Genomic DNA, 18667 nt, shown 5'->3' with positions numbered 1-18667 from the left:
ACAAATATTCTATGGGATTAAGGTCAGGGCTCTGTGATGGCCACTCCAATACCTTGAATTTGTTGCCATTTTGCCACAACTTTGGAAGTATGCTTGGGGTCATTGTCCATTTGGAAGACCCATTTACGACCAAGCCTCTATATATCCACATTATTTTCCTTCCTCATGATGCCATCTATTTTGTGAAGTGCACCAGTACCTCCTGCAACAAAGCACCACCACAACATGATGCTGCCACCCCCATGATTCACGGTTGCAATGGTGTTCTTCGGCTTGCAAGCCTCCCCCTTTTTACTCCAAACATAACAATGGTCATTATGGCAAAACAGTTCAATTTTTCTTTCATCAGACTAGAGGACATTTCTCCAAAAAGTACGATCTTTGTCCCCATGTGCAGTTGAAAACTGTAGTCTGGATTTTCTATGGTGATTTTGTAGCAGTGGCTTCTTACTTGCTGAGCGGCATTTCAGGTTCTGTCAATATAGGACTCGTTTTACTGTGGATATACAGTAGATACTTTTGTACCTGTTTCCTCTAGCATCGTCACAAGGTCCTTTGCTGCTGTTCTGGGATTGATTTGCACTTTTCGCACCAAAGTACGTTCATCTCTAGGAGACAGAACGCTTTTCCTTCCTGAGCGGTATGACGGCTGCGTGGTCCCATGGTGTTTATACTTGCATACTATTGTTGTGTACGTGTGTACAGATTAAAGTGGTACCTTCAGGCATTTGGAAATTGCTCCCAAGGATGAACCAGACTTGTGGAGGTCTACAATTTATTTTCTGAGGTTTCGGCTGATTTCTTTTGATTTCCCAATGATGTCAAGCAAAGAGGCACTGAGTTTGAAGCCTCGAAATACATCCACAGGTACACCTCCAATTGACTCAAATGTTGTCAATTAGCCTATCAGAAGCTTCTAAAGCCATGACATAATTTTCTGGAATTTTGCAAGCTGTTTAAGGGCACAGTCAACTTAGTGTATGTAAACTTTGTGTCATAAAAATAAAAATATAGTGTGTTACCAAGACCTTTGTGGAATGGTTGAAAAACAAGTTTTAATGACTCCAACCTAAGTTTATGTAAACTTCTGACTTCAACTGCAAGTATTCCATACAATACAAGTATCTAAGAGCTTTCCACACCTGGATTGTACAATATTAAAAAATTATTCTTGTTAAAGTCGATCAAGCTCTGTCAAGATAGTTGTTGATCATTGCTATACAGCCATTTTCAAGTCTTACCATAGATTTTCAAGGCGATTTTATTTAAATCTGTAACTACGCCACTCAGGAACATTCAATGTTGTCTTTGTAAGCAACTCCAGTGTATATTTGGTCTTGTGTTTTAAGTCATTGTCCTGCTGAAAGGTGAATTTGTCTCCCAGTGTCTGTTGGAAAGCAGACTGATGTCACGTTCTGACCTTGGTTATTTTGTTATGTCTTTGTTTTAGTATGGTCAGGGCGTGAGTTGGGTGGGTTGTCTATGTTCCTTTTTCTATGATTTGGGATTTCTGTGTTTGGCCTAGTATGGTTCTCAATCAGAGGCAGCTGTCAGTCGTTGTCCCTGATTGAGAACCATACTTAGGTAGCCTGGTTTCCTGTGTCTGTACTTTACCGGACTGTTTCGATCTTCGTTTGTTCATTCACATTGTTATTTTGTATTGTTCAGTTTTATATATTAAAATGGACACTTACCACGCTGCACATTGGTCCGACATCTCTTACTCCTCGTCAGAAGAAGAGGACAATCGTTACAACTGAACCACATTTTCATCTAGGATTTTGCCTGTGCTTAGCTCTATTTATTTGTATATAAAAAATAAGTAAATCCCTATTCCTTACCAATGACAAGCATAGCCATGACATGATACAGCCACAGCCATGCTTGAAAATATGAAGAGTAGTACTCAGTGGTATGTTGAGTTGGATTTGCCCCAAACATAACTCTTTGCATTCAGGACATGAAGTTAATTTCTTTGCCACATTTTTTGCAATTTTCCTTTAGTGCCTTATTGCAAACAGGATGCATGTTTTGGAATATTATTATCATGTACAGGCAAACTTCTTTTCACCCTGTCATGTAAGTTAGTTTTGTGGAGTAACTAGAATGTTGTTGATCCATCCTCAGTTTTCTCCTCTCAAAGCCATTAAACTCTGTAACTGTTTTAAAATAACCATTAGCTTCATGGTGAAATCCCTGAGTGGTTTCCTTCCACTCCGGCAACTGAGTTCGGAAGGACACCTGTATCTTTGTTAAGACTGCCTGTATTGATACACCATGCAAAATGTAATGAATTACTTCACCATGCTGAAAGGGATATTCAATGTCTGCTTTTATTTTACCCATCTACCAATAGATGCCCTTTGCGAGGCATTGGAAAACCTCCCTGGTCTTTGTGGTTGAATCTGTGTTTGAAATTCACTGCTCGACTCAGGGTCCTTACAGATAAATGTATGTGTGGGGTGTAGAGATAAGGTAGTTATTAAAAATTCACGTTAAACACTATTATTCCAAACAGAGTCCATCCATGCAACTTATTACAGTTGTTCCTCCATTAAAAGTTGTGTCATACTGTAGCACACCTTGTAGGCTGCTGGAGCATTCCGTGGCACGTCATTTAATTGTCAGCCATTTTTTTCTGTTATTGCATGTTAGTGCTAGTATGACCACCAGAGGGCATCTTTGAGAAGCATTTGATAGTCTTCCATTTTGGCATTACCAGATAATTTAAACCCTTTTTTGTAATAACATAGTATATGGCATTGATTTTAAGAAATTTGGCTTAATTAATTTGATCAATATTATGGTGTTTTTTTTCCAATAAAAACAAAAAACGAAACCCTCAGGGTTATTATGGCGCTGTACAGCGTGACGGTCAGGAGTAGGCTACAGCAGGATTGGAGGATTCTAAGTTGTTTGCCTTCATCGGAAAACTTTGTTCCAATATTTCTGCAAATCAGTGATATTTATTCCCATAGTAATTCGTCATGGATCCATAACTAATTCAACATCTGCATGTTGAAAATAGTATTTTTATCATAATTCCTTACATAAGGGAGAGCAATGTCTGTATTAGAGAATTTGAGCATGCAGGAGACTGGGGTTCAATTCCTCGATGGGGAGGAAAAGTACGCTGTCCTTGTAAATAAGAATTTGTTCTTAACTGATTCCATATGTGTTTTTTCATAGTTGTGATGGCTTCACTATTATTATACAATGTAGAAAATAATACAAATAAAGCAAAATCCTGGAATGAGAATTTGTGTCCAAACTTTTAACTTGTACTTGCTTAATTAATTTGATTAATATTAAGGTGTTTCTATTACAAGAAAAACAAAAATCCCTCTGGGTTTCCATTAGGATGGAACGGAAAATATGGCACCGTATAACGTGACAGTCGGAAGTACATTACTGGGCTATTTAGCAAAATAATCCCTGTGTCTTGCAGGCAGGGCACGTGGAAGACCGGGGTTCAATTCCCCGATGGGGAGGAAGAAGTAGGCTGTCTTTGTAAATAAAAATGTGTTCTTAACTGACTTGCCTAGTTAAATAAAGGTTACACCAAGAGCATAACATTTCTGCACCCTAATTTTCTAATTCTAGTCTAACCAATACCCAAACGGAGATAAAGTGAAAATAAAAATATTATTGATTTATCAAGACCAGTCCCCATGCTTGTCTCAGAGCAGCGCAAAATGGTGCTAAAATAGTTGCAGGCTATTGCTTCAAATCCTATTGCTTCTAACTTCAATATGCTCTTTAAAGAAATTAGACCTACACCACCTTTAACAGCACATTACTCAACACTAGTGAGACTCATTTCACCTATGGTAGGCCTACAGTATATCTAAAAATATTTTTTTTCAATGACGTGTCTCTCTGCCATTTAGAGGTTTGGAGGATTCTAAATTAATATCTAAGGGGCATTTTCTGTTAGGATCTGTGAGAATATCTGAGAATATCTAAAGGACTTTTATATAATTCTAAATTCATTAATTATAATAATCTCTTTGTTTAAAAAGTAACAATATTTTGGAGATTTCGTTTTTATTTAACCTAGAGTGAGTGAGAGAAAGCCAATTCTTGAACATGGGATGTGACATTTTTACTCCTGAAGTTGTTTAGGCTTGCCATAACAAAGGTGTAGAATACTTATTGACTCAAGAAATTTCAGCTTTTCATTTCAAATTAATTTGTAATAACATAATTCCACTTCAACGTGGGGTATTGTGTGTAGGCCAGAGACACAACATCTAAATATAATACATTTTAAATCCAGACTATAACACATCTTAATGTGGAATTTCTGAATCACATGTTCAAGAAGCAGAGAGAAAGGCTCAGAAAGGCAGGCTACCTGGAGCTACTTGAAACTTGCTCCTATTCAATTAACGGGTGCCCTTTTACACCTCCCAGATAAAGTGTGTCTAATTAGCAACAGGAATCATTGCCCCTCTTACTGAGGCCCTTGCAGTGGCTGTCCATGTTTCTACTCCTGCTATACAGTGTCCATATTAGGACAGCCTCAGTCTCAGCAAGATTTTTTTAAATCTCCGCACGAGTTGCTGAGACTGAGGCTGTCCTAATATGCCACCTTACTCCTAGCTAACGACCTCCACAAGCCAATGAGATCATACCTACTCTACGGCAGGGGAGGGAGAAGAGGAGGGGAGAAAATGGTCTAGTTTAGTTTAGTTGGGGCTCTAAACTTATTTTTGAGACAAAAATTCTCTGTCAGCAGCAGGCCATTAATATCCCCAAGGGAGCAGAGCGGCAGAGTTTTATCCAGTCTGCACAGTGCTGGAGCTGCATGAACATTTTCAGAACACGTGGGCTGTTGCTCTGCCTCTGTAGAGTACAAAAACTTATTCCCAGAAAAAACAACAACCAGTACTTTTTTCTGGCTTTATTTTTGTCTTGTGTCTTGCAGTAAAAGTCTCCCTAGAATGAGGGGCAATTCCCCAATGTTTAATCAAACAGTGGCCTTTGCTAAACTTAATTTATTGACACTGTTTTGGGCTAAATGAATTTGTCTAAAGTGTCACAGGCCATTGGCTTTGCTACTCCAGTGCCAGCCTTGTTGTCTGATGTTGACACATAATCACTGGATGGGATGACCAAATTCACCAGACTTTATTGGGCTTTTTTGCTCTTAATTTGCGTCTCATTAAATGTTTTTGCTTACGCTTTGTTTCACTGGCTGTTATGCTCTGATAAATAGTTCCAGTGTTGATGACCTCTTATGAGCATGAAGTTATTGGTTGACTCACTTTCTAAAAGACTTGACCAGTGAGAGATATGTTATTCACATAAGTTTTTATGTTTCTTCCAAATAACTAAAGCTTCAGCTCCACCTGAACCAGTGCATTGGGATGAACTTTATAATTGTTTCTTGAAGGAAACACATTTATTTTGTCTCGGTACAATGCATACAGGAGTAATAGTAATAATAATTCATTACTGCCCTTGCCATCTGTTTGTCTATTGAGACACCTCTACATTTGCATGTGGCAAAACTATAGAACATTAGAATGTTACAGAACGTCCTATTGTAAAGAGTGTTAACACGCCTCAGAGTGCAGGCATACTGTAATTAAAGAGAGGGAATGAGAGAGAGAGAGAGAGTCGAGAAAGAATTGACCGAGATCAGAGAGTGAGAGAGTGAGCGAGAAAGAAAAGAAACAAGAGAGAAGTGCAGGCATTGTGATGACTGAAAAAGCTTCTGAGATGTGCCCTCGGACGACATGAAAATGTTGAATCAGTGTCCATCACAATGAAAGGGGGATGAAAGGGAAAGGAAAGATAAACACTCTTTCAGGCATTGCAGTCATGTTGAGGAGACAGGAGGAGAGTGACAGTCTCTCCTGGAAGAGGCAGTCAGGTCAGTGTGGACATCCACATTGTAATTTTCTCTCGTCGGCACTACTGCAGTGTTGAGATGTCATTGCATCTCATGTAGAAAATCCTTCAGTCCTGAGGCTATCAGTGGTAGAACACGCTGTTGATTACTGAACTGTCATAGATCCCCCCCCCCCCCCCCCTAAAAACACCTGAGGACAACAGGAGGAGGGAGATATGAAAATGAGAGAGATAGGAAAAGGAGTGCATGTATCAGCTATCTAGATGTGAGAGGAGGATAGGGTCTTGGGTAAAAAATATTCTGTTTGGAATGGCTAATTCTTTTCTTAGCGTGAATTTTGAGCAGATAAAACATTTTGCATTTATGGATGCTGGGTAAAGGACATGAGAATGCATGTTCAGAAGGGTGACTTCAACTAAGGTCCGCTAGAGGGGGGTCATCAGATTAGGAGAGACCATAATTGGGCAATATTTCCAATTTAAGTACAGTATATGGATTTTAAAAAATTGACCACCAGACATAATGATTTGACTCAATGGAACTGTTATGTGATAATCTGCTATTTGATTGGTCCCCTATAGCCATGGACGCTCCTCTGAACCTGACGGCTAGCGAGGTGAACCACCGCAGTGCCCTCATCTCCTGGCAACCGCCCATCGCAGACATCGACAACTACATGCTCACATACAAGTCAGTGGACGGCAACAGAAAGGTAAGTAGAATACAGTAGGTCTTATCTAACTTCATCAACAAGAGTTTCCAATCACTCTCACACAGACACACACTGAACTGTTACTGTATAATCAGGCCAAAGAAGCTCACATGAGGAATTGAGATGTAGGGCTGTGACAGTCATGGAATTTTGGATGACGGTAATTGGCTGGCCAAATGACCACCGTCACCATATATACTTTTTTAAACAGTTGACCATTTTACATTTCAGCTAGGATCAATAACCATACAAATTCCCGTCTGTCCCTGTTCATTCCACCCAAAACATTTTTGACTTATTTTATTTTCATGGGGGTTTTCATCCACATCTGTCAGTCATTTTTGTAATGTTTTTTTTTTCTTTTACAAGGTTATACTGTAATTGTGCCAGCCCTATTGATATGAGCCAGAAGTGTTATGTGTAGTGTTCTCAAGCTGCCAAAATACTAGCCTGGTCCCGGATCTGTCTGTGCTCTTGTCTTCTCCATTGCTGTCATTGTCAAGTCAAACATTGGCATGAGAATGAATTAGTGACAAGGAGTTAGCATCATAGCCCAAACATACAGGCTACCAAAATACTGCCTTATTTTTGTCTATGAATTTCCAATCTAAATCACACACTGTAGCCTCCATGCTGTATCATCAAACCAAACGTGCTCACAGGAGATATGATTGATAATATATGAGCCGTAATGTGAGTGTTACCGGTAGCGTTTTGAAGCTACCAAAACAGTGGACATCCTGTATCTCCCAGACAAATTGCCTCTTAATACAGGCCCATGCAGCTCTACTCCACAGTGGATGCCCAGGCAATAGAGCCATTTAGATCTTTTAATTTGCCTCCTGGAACATTTTTCATTTTAATAAAATTCTTTGATGTAGCTGGGTAATAATAATAAAGTAGATTAACCGGTCTATTCTGATGCAATACCTCTATTAATGACTCACCAGGAACAATTCCCCTGATATTCTGCAGCAGATATCTCTCTCAACTAATTACATCATACAGACAGAGCCCAAGGATACATCCCAAATGGCAACCTATTCCCATAGGGCTCTGGTCAAATGTAGAGCACTATAAAGGGAATAGAGTGCCATTTGGTCCGAAGTCACAGAAAGAGCTCAAGACTGTACTGTACTCACTGTCTTCGTCTTTTCTATATCTTTCAACACACACACACACACACACACACACACACACACACACACACACACACACACACACACACACACACACACACAAACACACACACACACACACACACACATCTGTTAAGATGCATGTGTTTTACTATATTGACCTTTTTTGGTGCTTGTGTTTGTCCAGTGGGTGTCAGTCATGCACAGAGGAGTTGGTTTAAGTCACAGACTATGTTGTTTTACTCTGTTTGAGTTCATTTCTGTCCGCATAAATTATTCCCAACCTCCTCTCTCTGTTAATATAATGTTCATATTCACCACAGCAATCTGTTTTAGTTTGGTTATGAATCATATGTTGACCTTCCAGATCAGAGCAATACTAGATTCTATACAGTAATTAGGCAACCTCTATTGTAAATGATTCCTTGTACATGATCAACAATTCCAAACATGCCAATATTTTATATTAGTAACAAGTCTTTCTAACAAAAAATAATAATCTTTACAAAAAAACTACAGCGAAACAGTGTAAGGTCCATTGTGAGAGAAACATCAATTAAAGAGCGGCTTTAACTGCATAATTCATCCAACAAATTGCCTTAAAATGTGTGACTTTTTACAAAATGGCTGAATATTTCATCCAGTTCTTCATAGATATTTCATGTGGCTCAAAGCCCCATTAAATTCAGTTCACTCTGCTGTCACGGCAGGCTCCTAGAGAGCTTATCAAAGAGATCTCTTTTTCATCTGCCAGAAAAAGATCTCTGAGAGAAACATGATGCCATCAGAAGATCCGCTTGATAAAAGTTGGTTTGTCAAAAGCAACGAAAGGGAATTGAGCCATCTTGAGATTTAGACAGAAATATAAATTCTTCTTCTTCTTGGCAGCTCCTTATAGCACCAGTGTCTGATAAGGTCCTTTCCTCTCCTCAATCTGTGATTTAAGTTGTCCTTTTTAACTCTAAGAAAAACACAGGACAGAGTTGTATAAGGACCAACAACACTGAATAATGAATTCAACATGTAAATGAGCCTCACCTACAATTTTTCATTTCTGTAGATGTGCCTGGGTGCTTTTGTTGTTTGTTGGTACAGTAGGAGTCAGACAGTGTCCCCCCTTTGGGCTACTGTCTGCTGTACAATTGTTAGGATTGTATCTAGATAAAACAGTTTGCTGTACCGTATCCACTCATAGTTCCGGTTCCCTGGTGTGTGTGTGTGTGGTACTACAGGAGCTGATCCTGGATGCCGAGGACACTTGGATCCGTCTGGAGGGGCTGGCAGATACCACAGAATACACTGTGAGGTTGCAGGCTGCCAGGGGATTAGAGACCAGCGGAATCGTCTCTACGGCCTTCACAACAGGTAAACACATACACGCATGCAAGCACACAGATATACACACACATTTACCATTTCTCCCCATATCCACAATCTCTATCTAAAGTCCAATCCCATATTCAATAAGCATCTCAGAGTAGGATAGCTAATCTAGGATCAGATCTCCCCTGTCTATATAATCGTATTCACTATGATCCTGTATCAGCAGTCCTATATAAGCAGTCCTACTATTACGCACTTTATGAATACAGCCCAGTCCTGGTGATTCTCCATTGTGTTGAGCTGATCTCATGTGCTCTGTTCTCCTCCTCTCCAGGAAACCGTCTGTTTGCCACCCCCCAGAACTGTGCCCAGCATCTGTTGAACGGGGAGTCCCTCAATGGCGTCTACACCATCTACATCAACAGAGACGCCAATCAGGGAGTGCAGGTCTACTGTGATATGACCACAGATGAAGGAGGCTGGATCGTAAGTGTCTCATAGCAAGATATATACCTTGCAGACAAAAACTCAACAACACCCAACACTTCAGTGCAAAGGGTGCCATTTGGGACTGTACTTTATCAAAATGTTGGTAGAATAAAGTTTTGTCACCTGGTCTTATCTTTATCTGTATCTGTGTTTCAGGTGTTCCAACGTCGTCAGAACGGCCTGACAGACTTCTCCAGAAAGTGGAGTGACTACAGGGTCGGCTTTGGAAACCTAGAGGATGAATTCTGGCTCGGTAAGACTGTTTTCTAGATGACTCATCTCAACCCCATAACACTTTTCCAGAGGTACTTTATATCTAGCTCTCTAGAGAAGTACCCCCACTCCTGGGATAGAGAATGTAGTTTGAATTGTACACTACTAAAATACATGCTCCAGTACTTTGGCGACTAAAAGTATTTTTTAACTTCTTATGGAGGTGGTCCCTGTACAGGGACCGCTCAGCGGAAATTTCAGAGCGCCACCTATAGTACTTTACTTAGTACTCGATAAATCTCAAACTTTCATAAAAATACACATGCAAGGTACTGAATTAAAGCTACACTCGTTGTGAATCTAGCCACCAAGTCAGATTTGTAAAATGCTTTTCGGCGAAAGCATGAGAAGCTATTATCTGATAGCATGCACCCCCCAAAATACCAGCACGACACGTAAACAACAGATTTTGCGGTAGCCAGCGCTACCCAAAACGCAGAAATAAAATATAAAACATTCATTACCTTGGACGAGCTTCTTTGTTGGCACTCCTATATGTCCCATAAACATCACAATTGGGTCTTTTTCCCGATCAAATCCGTCATTGTATACCCAAAATGTCATTTGCTGAAGGCCAGTCTGATGCTGCAAAAAGTCCATTTACAATACGCAACGTCACTTTTTAAAATTACAAAAGTCGCCTATAAACTTTTACAAATCACTTCAAACGACGTTTCTAAACCAACTTTAGGTATTAATAAACGTTAATGATGTATCAAATTGATCACGGGGCGATCTGTATTCGATAGCAGCAAGTCTGGAAATCATCGTCCATTTTTTCAGTTTCACAACATACTGTGGTGCGCCTCAAGAAAGGAGGGGTCTATTCGTGTTGTAACCAAGGATAAATGATTCAGATATTGATAGCAATGGTGACATCGTGTGGAAGCTGTAGGCGTTTACAGGGGATTCGCATATATTTTCTCTCATCTAAAAACAATTCATTGAATGGCGGACGAATATTTTTGTATTTGTTTTTGGTAAACAGTTTTACCAGGGATTTTTACTCCTAAACACGTTCTGTTATAGCCACAGACCCGATTTAACCAGTTTTAGAAACTTCAGAGTGTTTTCTATCCACACATACTTATCATATGCATATACTATATTCCTGGCATGAGTAGCAGGACTTTGAAATGTTGCGCGATTTTTAACAAAAAGCTGCGAAAATTCGCATCATCCATAACATACTTTGGGCTGGATGTGTCAATGTGTAGTTCATGCATAAGCTATGGAAATAATTACTGTCTCACCTCAATTTGCCACGAAATCCATAGTTTGAAAGCGACTGTTTTCCTGAAGTTGGGCCTTACCATTTAATTTTTTACATTTTATTTCACCTTAATATAACCAGGTAGGCCAGTTGATAACAAGTTCTCATTTACAACTGCGACCTGGCCAAGATAATGCAAAGCAGTGTGACAAAAACAACAACACAGAGTTACTCATAAACAAACGTACAGTCAAAAACACAAAATAAAAGAACATTTTCAAAATCTATGTACAGTGTGTGCAAATGTAGAAGAATAGGGAGGTAGGCAATAAATAGGCCACAGAGGTGAAAATAATTACAATTTAGCATTAATACTGGAGTGATAGATGTGCAGATAATGATGTGCAAGTAGAGATACTGGGGTGCAAAAGAGCAAGAGGATAAGTAATAATATGGGGATGAGGTAGTCGAGTGTGCTATTCACAGATTGGCTGTGTACAGGTACAGTGATCGGTAAGCTGCTCTGACAGCTGATGCTTAAAGTTAGAGAGGGAGATTTAAGACTCCAGCTTCAGAGATTTTTGCAATTCGTTCCAGTCATTGGAAGCAGAGAACTGGAAGGAAAGGCGACCAAAGTAAGTGCTGAATTTGGGGATAACCAGTGCAATATACCTGCTGGAGCGCGTGCTACGGGTGGGTGTTGCTATGGTGACCCGTGAACTGAGATAAGGCGGGGCTTTACAAAGACTTAGATGACCTGGAGCCAGTGCGTTTGGCGACGAATATGAAGCGAGGGCCAGCCAACGGGAGCATACAGGTCGCTGTGGTGGGTAGTATATGGGGCTTTGGTACATAAAACGGATGGCACTGTGATAGACTACATCCAGTTAGCTAGAGTAGAGTGTTGGGGGCTATTTTGTAAATGACATCACCGAAGTCAAGGATTGGTAGGATAGTCAATTTTATGAGGGTATGTTTGGCGGCATGAGTGAAGGAGGCTTTGTTGCGAAATAGGAAGCCAATTCTAGACTTAATTTTGGTTTGGAGATGCTTATTGTGAGTCTGGATGGAGAGTTTAGAGTCTAACCAGACATCTATGTATTTGTAGTTGTTCACATATTCTAGGTCAGAACCGTCCAGAGTAGTGATGCTAGTAGGGCGGGAGGGTGCGGGCAGCAATCGGTTGTAGAGCATGCTCTTAATTTTACTAGCGTTTAAAAGCAGTTGGAGGCCATGGAAGGAGTGTTGCATGGCAATGAAGCTCGTTTGGAGGTTTGTTAGCAAAGTGTCCAAAGAAGTTCCAGATGTATACAGAATGGTGTCGTCTGCGTAGGGGTGGATCAGAGAATCACCAGCAGCAAGAGTGACATCATTGATATACTGTATACAGTGAAAAGAATCGGCCCGAGAATTGAACCGTGTGGCACCCCCATAGAGACTGCCAGAGGTCCGGACAACAGGCCCTCCGATTTGACACTGAACTCTATCTGAGAAGTACTTGGTGAAACAGGCGAGGCAGTCATTTGAGAAGCCATGGCTATTGAGTCTACAGATAAGAATACGTCGCAAATTTTCCCACATTCCCCCCACATGGGCCAGCCCCCTAGCAATTTGAGTTGTAGCCAATGAGCTTTAGCACTTGGCATTTGAGTGACAGCTAGCAAGAGGTCTGCCCAGCATTATCCAATAAGGTTGCAGGGTGGGCCCAACAGCTCAGTGGACACAGCAGAGAGAGAGGTAGAGAGCATTGACGTGGTGCACGTAGTACGCAGTTTTCAGGGGACCACTTTTGGCTCGGGTGTACTACTTTCAGAACTACAGGCTAAAACGTACAAAAAGTACAGAAGAAACTCTTTAAAATAGGAATAGGAGGCCCTTGTGTTTGTGTTGCAGTCTGCTTCTGCTTATCTCTCCCAGAGCAGGGTTAACAGTTGACCTCATTTACACATTTGTTTGTAGTCTCTCTCTATCTCTCTTTCTCTCTCCTCTCTCCTCTCTCCTCTCTCCTCTCTCCTCCATCCTCTCTCCTCTCTCCTCTCTCCTCTCTCCTCTCTCCTCTCTCCTCTTTCCTCTCTCTCTGTCTCTGTCTCTGTCTCTCTCTCTCTCTGTCTCTCTCTCTCCCCCTCTCTCTCTCTGTTTCTCTCCCCCCCCCCCCCTCTCTCTCTCTCTCTCTCCTTTATTTTATTACTTCACAACACTAGTTCTGTGATTTATTAATGGATGTATTCGCTCTCATTTCTCACTGCATGGTAATTGTTTTTCATAAATTCTCTGATTCTGAAACAAAACAAAAGGCTCGCTCCTTTGATGCACTGTGAAACATTTCTGCAAATCTCATTATAATAGCCATAATTATATTCATTAGAAAAGCTGTTTCTTCATGGGCCAGTTTTCATGTTATTGTTTTGGAAATAGATAAAAGATTGTACCCATGAATACTTCATAATAGAGATCCCAACCTTGAGAAATACTTTTGGTACTTTTAATTAGAAAAATAGAATGACAAGACAGTACACTTTCAGAACCCAAATCTGTCTGTTTGATAAAAGGATTGTTAATTAATTAAACCTTTAGAACATTACAGAGTCTTGATGACCCTGCATTTACGTTGGAGCGTTCATTCATGCCTCTTTCTATATCAGCAAATGCCACTAAGCCCCTACCCAGGCTGTACCACGTGTACTAGTGACACACCGATCCTGGTAAACGACTATGATTCATGACTCATTCCTGATTGGTAAAAGCACTTCTCATCCAGTAAATATTCCTTATGACTTCATTGGTTTAATTCCCCTGACTCAGTTCTGTGTTCACTCCTGCTGGCAGACCCATGCTGCGCCCCAAATGGCTGATCAGGGGTGCATTCATTCTGCCGATTCTGTTAAAAAAAAGTTTCTTAAACGGTAGTAAACAGAACAAAACTGGGATAAACATACCTGAATTTGTCCAGTAGAAACTCTCGCGTGCAACTATTGGACTAATGATTACACCCTATATCAGCTAGATGCAAGCAAGAGTGTGAAAGGCGTTAATGAATGTCACTGTCTGTCCATGTGTCGCCGCAAATTTGTCTCTCGACCTGTGTGCACCTACATTGTAAACATTCATTCATAGGCTAGGTAGTAGCAAGCTCATCATGGGTATAGCGAACAATTTGAGCATCATGTAGTAGCCTAAACCTATCACTGTTACTTTGAACTGGGTGAATGGAATATGAATGAGAGTCATCCAATATGCTGTCATAGAAGTCAGGCCCTCAAAAAATCCTCTTCCCTCATCTTAAACGGCATTGTCCGCCACTGGTATAGATAGATATGACCATGAGAGGAGAATAGTGGTGCTCCCGGAGGACAGCATAGTGGAGCTTCAGATGACGTAAGCACACAGCACCTGACCTTATCTACAACATCCTGCAGTACAGGGAGACACAATAACATTTGGTTTAACTACCCTGATATGGAAGAGCTCTATCTAATGGGACACTTAAGATTACGATTTGCTCACATGGAAGAAACGGGAATTAGCGGATGATATTATCAGAGGCCGTTTTTTTTTTTTAAAGCTCATTTTTATTACAGTTGGGGGCGCTATCCATTAATCGGACTCATTGACCTGACCCTGGCCAAATATATTGTAATATAAAGAAATTGATGCAGTTGTGCAATATGCAATTATTATTGCACTTTTTAATTTGACCCCTCATTTCTGTGGAAGTAAGTAAGATGGGTAATAAAATGATAAGAGATGTTAATTTAGGAGATCAAATTTGAACAGAATACAGCCTCTGAGTGCATTTTTAATCCTGCTGGCAATTTGTAATGAAAAACTAAGCTATCTAAGCGCTGAATAGCAGATGATCCTGCATTCTGCGATGGCAAATCTGAGTTCACTCAATGTTTAACACATCTTATTACAGCAATTGCTTTTCCCCTGTCACCACCAAGTGCCTTCATTGCTTTCTAATGCCGACTGTATCTTTTGCTGACATATCGAAGACCAAGCCCAGTTTTGCTCTGGTTCAGCCCAATGCTTATCATCGGAAGCTTGACAGCTTCAAAAAACTGCCATCTGCTATCATGAGGCATCTACAACATCATATGATTTTCAGCTTGAGGTTAAACAGGAAACATCCATGCCAAGCAGGAAGGTTTGTTATCTTGGGAAAGATAGGTATAATCTCGCTGGTCCTTATCATCACAGCCTGGCTAGGCTCTGGGCTGGCAGTAGCAGCAAGGCCAAATCCGCCACAGACTGTTGACTGGAAGATATGGACACTTTTCACCATCTGACCACTTCCTGTTATCTCTACATGTCATTTGCTGTGTGCATCAGTTTTAACCATGTCAAGGTGCAGGTAGAAGTTAATTTTAGACTTGAGTAAGTGACCGTTATCATTTGAAATGAGCAATGATTTTATATACATACAGTACTAGTCAAAAGTTTGGACACACCTACTCCAATGTTTTTTCTTTGTTTTTACTATTTTCTACATTGTAGAACGATAGTGTAAATCAAATCAAATTTATTTATATAGCCCTTCGTACATCAGCTGATATCTCAAAGTGCTGTACAGAAACCCAGCCTAAAACCCCTAACAGCAAGCAATGCAGGTGTAGAAGCACGGTGGCTATGGAAAAACTCCCTAGAAAGGCCAAAACCTAGGAAGAAACCTAGAGAGGAACCAGGCTATGTGGGGTGGCCAGTCCTCTTCTGGCTGTGCCGGGTGGAGATTATAACAGAACATGGCCAAGATGTTCAAATGTTCATAAATGACCAGCATGGTCCAATAATAATAAGGCAGAACCGTTGAAACTGGAGCAGCAGCACGGCCAGGTGGACTGGGGACAGCAAGGAGTCATCATGTCAGGTAGTCCTGAGGCATGGTCCTAGGGCTCAGGTCCTCCGAGAGAGAGAAAGAAAGAGAGAAAGAGAGAATTAGAGAGAACACTTAAATTCACACAGGACACCGAATAGGACAAGAGAAGTACTCCAGATATAACAAACGGACTCTAGCCCCCCCGACACATAAACTACTGCAGCATAAATACCGGAGGCTGAGACAGGAGGGGTCAGGAGACACTGTGGCCCCATCCGAGGACACCCCCGGACAGGGCCAAACAGGAAGGATATAACCCCACACACTTTGCCAAAGCACAGCCCCCACACCACTAGAGGGATATCTTCAACCGTCAACTTACCATCATGAGACAAGGCCGAGTATAGCCCACAAAGATCTCCGCCACGGCACAACCCAAGGGTGGGGCGCCAACCCAGACAGGAAGATCACATCAGTGACTCAACCCACTCAAGTGACGCACCCCTCCCAGGGATGGTATGAAAGAGCCCCAGTAAGCCAGTGACTCAGCCCCTGTAATAGGGTTAGAGGCAGAGAATCCCAGTGGAAAGAGGGGAACCGGCCAGGCAGAGATAGCAAGGGCTAGAGCCTTTCCGTTCACCTTCCCACTCCTGGGCCAGACTACACTCAATCATAATGTAGAGTGTAGACATCAAAACTATGAAATAACACATATGGAATCATGTAGTAACCAAAAAGTGTTAAACAAATTAAAATATATTTTATATGAGCCACTCTTTGCCTTGATGACAGCTTTACACACTCTTGGCATACTCTCAACCAGCTTCATGAGGTAGTCACCTGGAATGCATTTCAATTAACAGGTGTGCCTTGTTCAAAGTTAATTTGTGGAATTTCTTTCCTTCTTAATGCGTTTGAGCCAATCAGTTGTACAAGGTAGGGGTAATATACAGAAGATAGCCCTATTTGGTAAAAGGCCAAGTCCATATTATGGAAAGAACAGCTCAAATAAGCAACGAGAAATAACAGGCCATCATTATTTCAAGACATAAAGGTCAGTCAATCCGGAAAATGAAAAGAACTTTAAAAGTTTCTTCAAGTGCAGTCGTAAGCGCTATGGTGAAACTGGCTCTCATAAAAACCGCCACAGGAAAGGAAGACCCAGAGTTACCTCTGCTGCAGAGGATAAGTTCATCAGAGTTACCTGCCTCAGAAATTGCAGCCCAAATATGTGCTTCACAGAGTTCAAGCAACAGACACATCTCAACATCAACTGTTCAGAGGAGACTGTGAAACAGGCCTTCATGGCCGAATCGCTGCAAAGAAACCACTACTAAAGGACACCAATAAGAAGAGGAGACTTGCCTGAGCTAAGTAACACGAGCAATGGACATTAGACAGGCAGAAATCTGTCCCTTGGTCTGATGAGTCCAAATTTTAGATTTTTGGTTCCAACCACCATGTATTTGTGAGAAGCAGAGTAGGTGAACGGATGATCTCTGCATGTGTGGTTCCTACCTTGAAGCATGGAGGAGGAGGTGTGTTGGTGTAGGGGTGCTTTGCTGGTGACACTGTGGGAAATCTATTAAGAATTCAAGGCATTCTTAACCAGCATTCTGCAGTGATACGCCATCCCATCTGGTTTCCACTTAGTGTGACTATCATTTGTTTTTCAACAGGACAATGACCCAACACACATCCAGGCTGTGTAAGGGCTATTTGACCAAGAAGAAGAGTGATGGAGTGCTGCATCAGATGATCTGTCCTCCACAATCACGCGACCTCAACCCAATTGAGATGGTTTGGGATGAATTGGACCGCAGAGTGAAGGAAAAGCAGCCCAAAAAAGTGCTCAGCATATGTGGGAACTCCTTCAAGACAGTTGGAAAAGCATTCCAGGTGAAGCTGGTTGAGAGAATGTCAAGAGTGTGCAAAGCTGTCTTCATGGCAAAGAGTGGTTTCTTTGAATAATTACTACATGATTCCACATGTGTTATTTAATAGTGTTGATGTCTTTACTTTTATTCTATAATGTAGAAAAAAGTAAATATAAAGAATAACCCTTGAATGAGTAGGTGTGCCCAAACTTTTGACTTGTCCTATATACATATATATATATATATACATATATATATATATATATATATATATATATATAGGACAAGTATATATATATATATAATCACTCGGAAAGTATTAAGACTAATTTCCTTTTTCCACATTTTGTTAGGTTACAGCCTTATTGTAAAATGTTTGAAATAGTTTTTTCCCCCTCGTCAATCTACACACAATACCCCATAATGCTGAAGCAAAAATCTGTTTATATAATATAATATCACAATTACATAATTATTCAGACCCTTTACTCAGTACTTTGTTGAAGTACCTTCTGCAGCGATTACAGCTTCGAGTCGTCTTGGGTATGACACTACATGCTTAGCACACCTGTATTTGGGGAGTTTTTCCCTTCTCTGCATATCCTCTGAAGCTGTCAGGTTGGATGGGGAGCTTCTCTGCACAGCTATTTTCAGGTCTCTCCAAAGATGTTGGATTGGGTTCAAGTCCAGGCTCTGCTGGGTCACTCAAGGAAATTCAGACTTGTCCCGAAGCCATTCCTTCGTTGTCTTAGCTGTGTGCTTAGGATCATTGTCCTTTTGGAAGGTGAACCTTCGCCTCAGTCTGAGGTCCTGAGCGTTCTGGAGCAGGTTTTCATCAAGGATCTCTTTCTACTTTAATCAGTTCATCTTTCCCTCGATCCTGATTAGTCTCCGAGTCCCTGCAGCTGAAAAACATCCCCACAGCATGATGCTGCCAACACCATGCTTCACCGTAGGGATGGTGC

The 18667-nt window shown here is 41.0% G+C and overlaps 1 protein-coding gene across 5 annotated transcripts in view; it reads left to right on the top strand.

Moving 5' to 3' along the window:
- The window catches only part of LOC110508741 (tenascin R (restrictin, janusin)), a 164621-nt gene that overhangs the window by 133376 nt on the left and 12578 nt on the right, over nucleotides 1–18667 (top strand). For all 5 annotated transcript variants that reach the window (XM_090226108.1, XM_021589506.3, XM_021589507.3 and 2 more), the window contains 4 exons: nucleotides 6442–6572; nucleotides 8944–9076; nucleotides 9369–9520; nucleotides 9680–9776. In XM_090226108.1, the coding sequence (XP_090082234.1) occupies nucleotides 6442–6572; nucleotides 8944–9076; nucleotides 9369–9520; nucleotides 9680–9776 (513 nt within the window). The remainder of the gene's footprint in view (nucleotides 1–6441; nucleotides 6573–8943; nucleotides 9077–9368; nucleotides 9521–9679; nucleotides 9777–18667) is intronic.

Source organism: Oncorhynchus mykiss, chromosome 28 (genome assembly GCF_057628025.1).
Source record: "Oncorhynchus mykiss isolate SJ-2025 chromosome 28, ASM5762802v1, whole genome shotgun sequence".
Lineage (NCBI taxonomy): Eukaryota > Metazoa > Chordata > Actinopteri > Salmoniformes > Salmonidae > Oncorhynchus > Oncorhynchus mykiss.
Note: the sequence above shows the minus strand (reverse complement) of the source record. Positions and strands in the feature narration are given on the sequence as shown.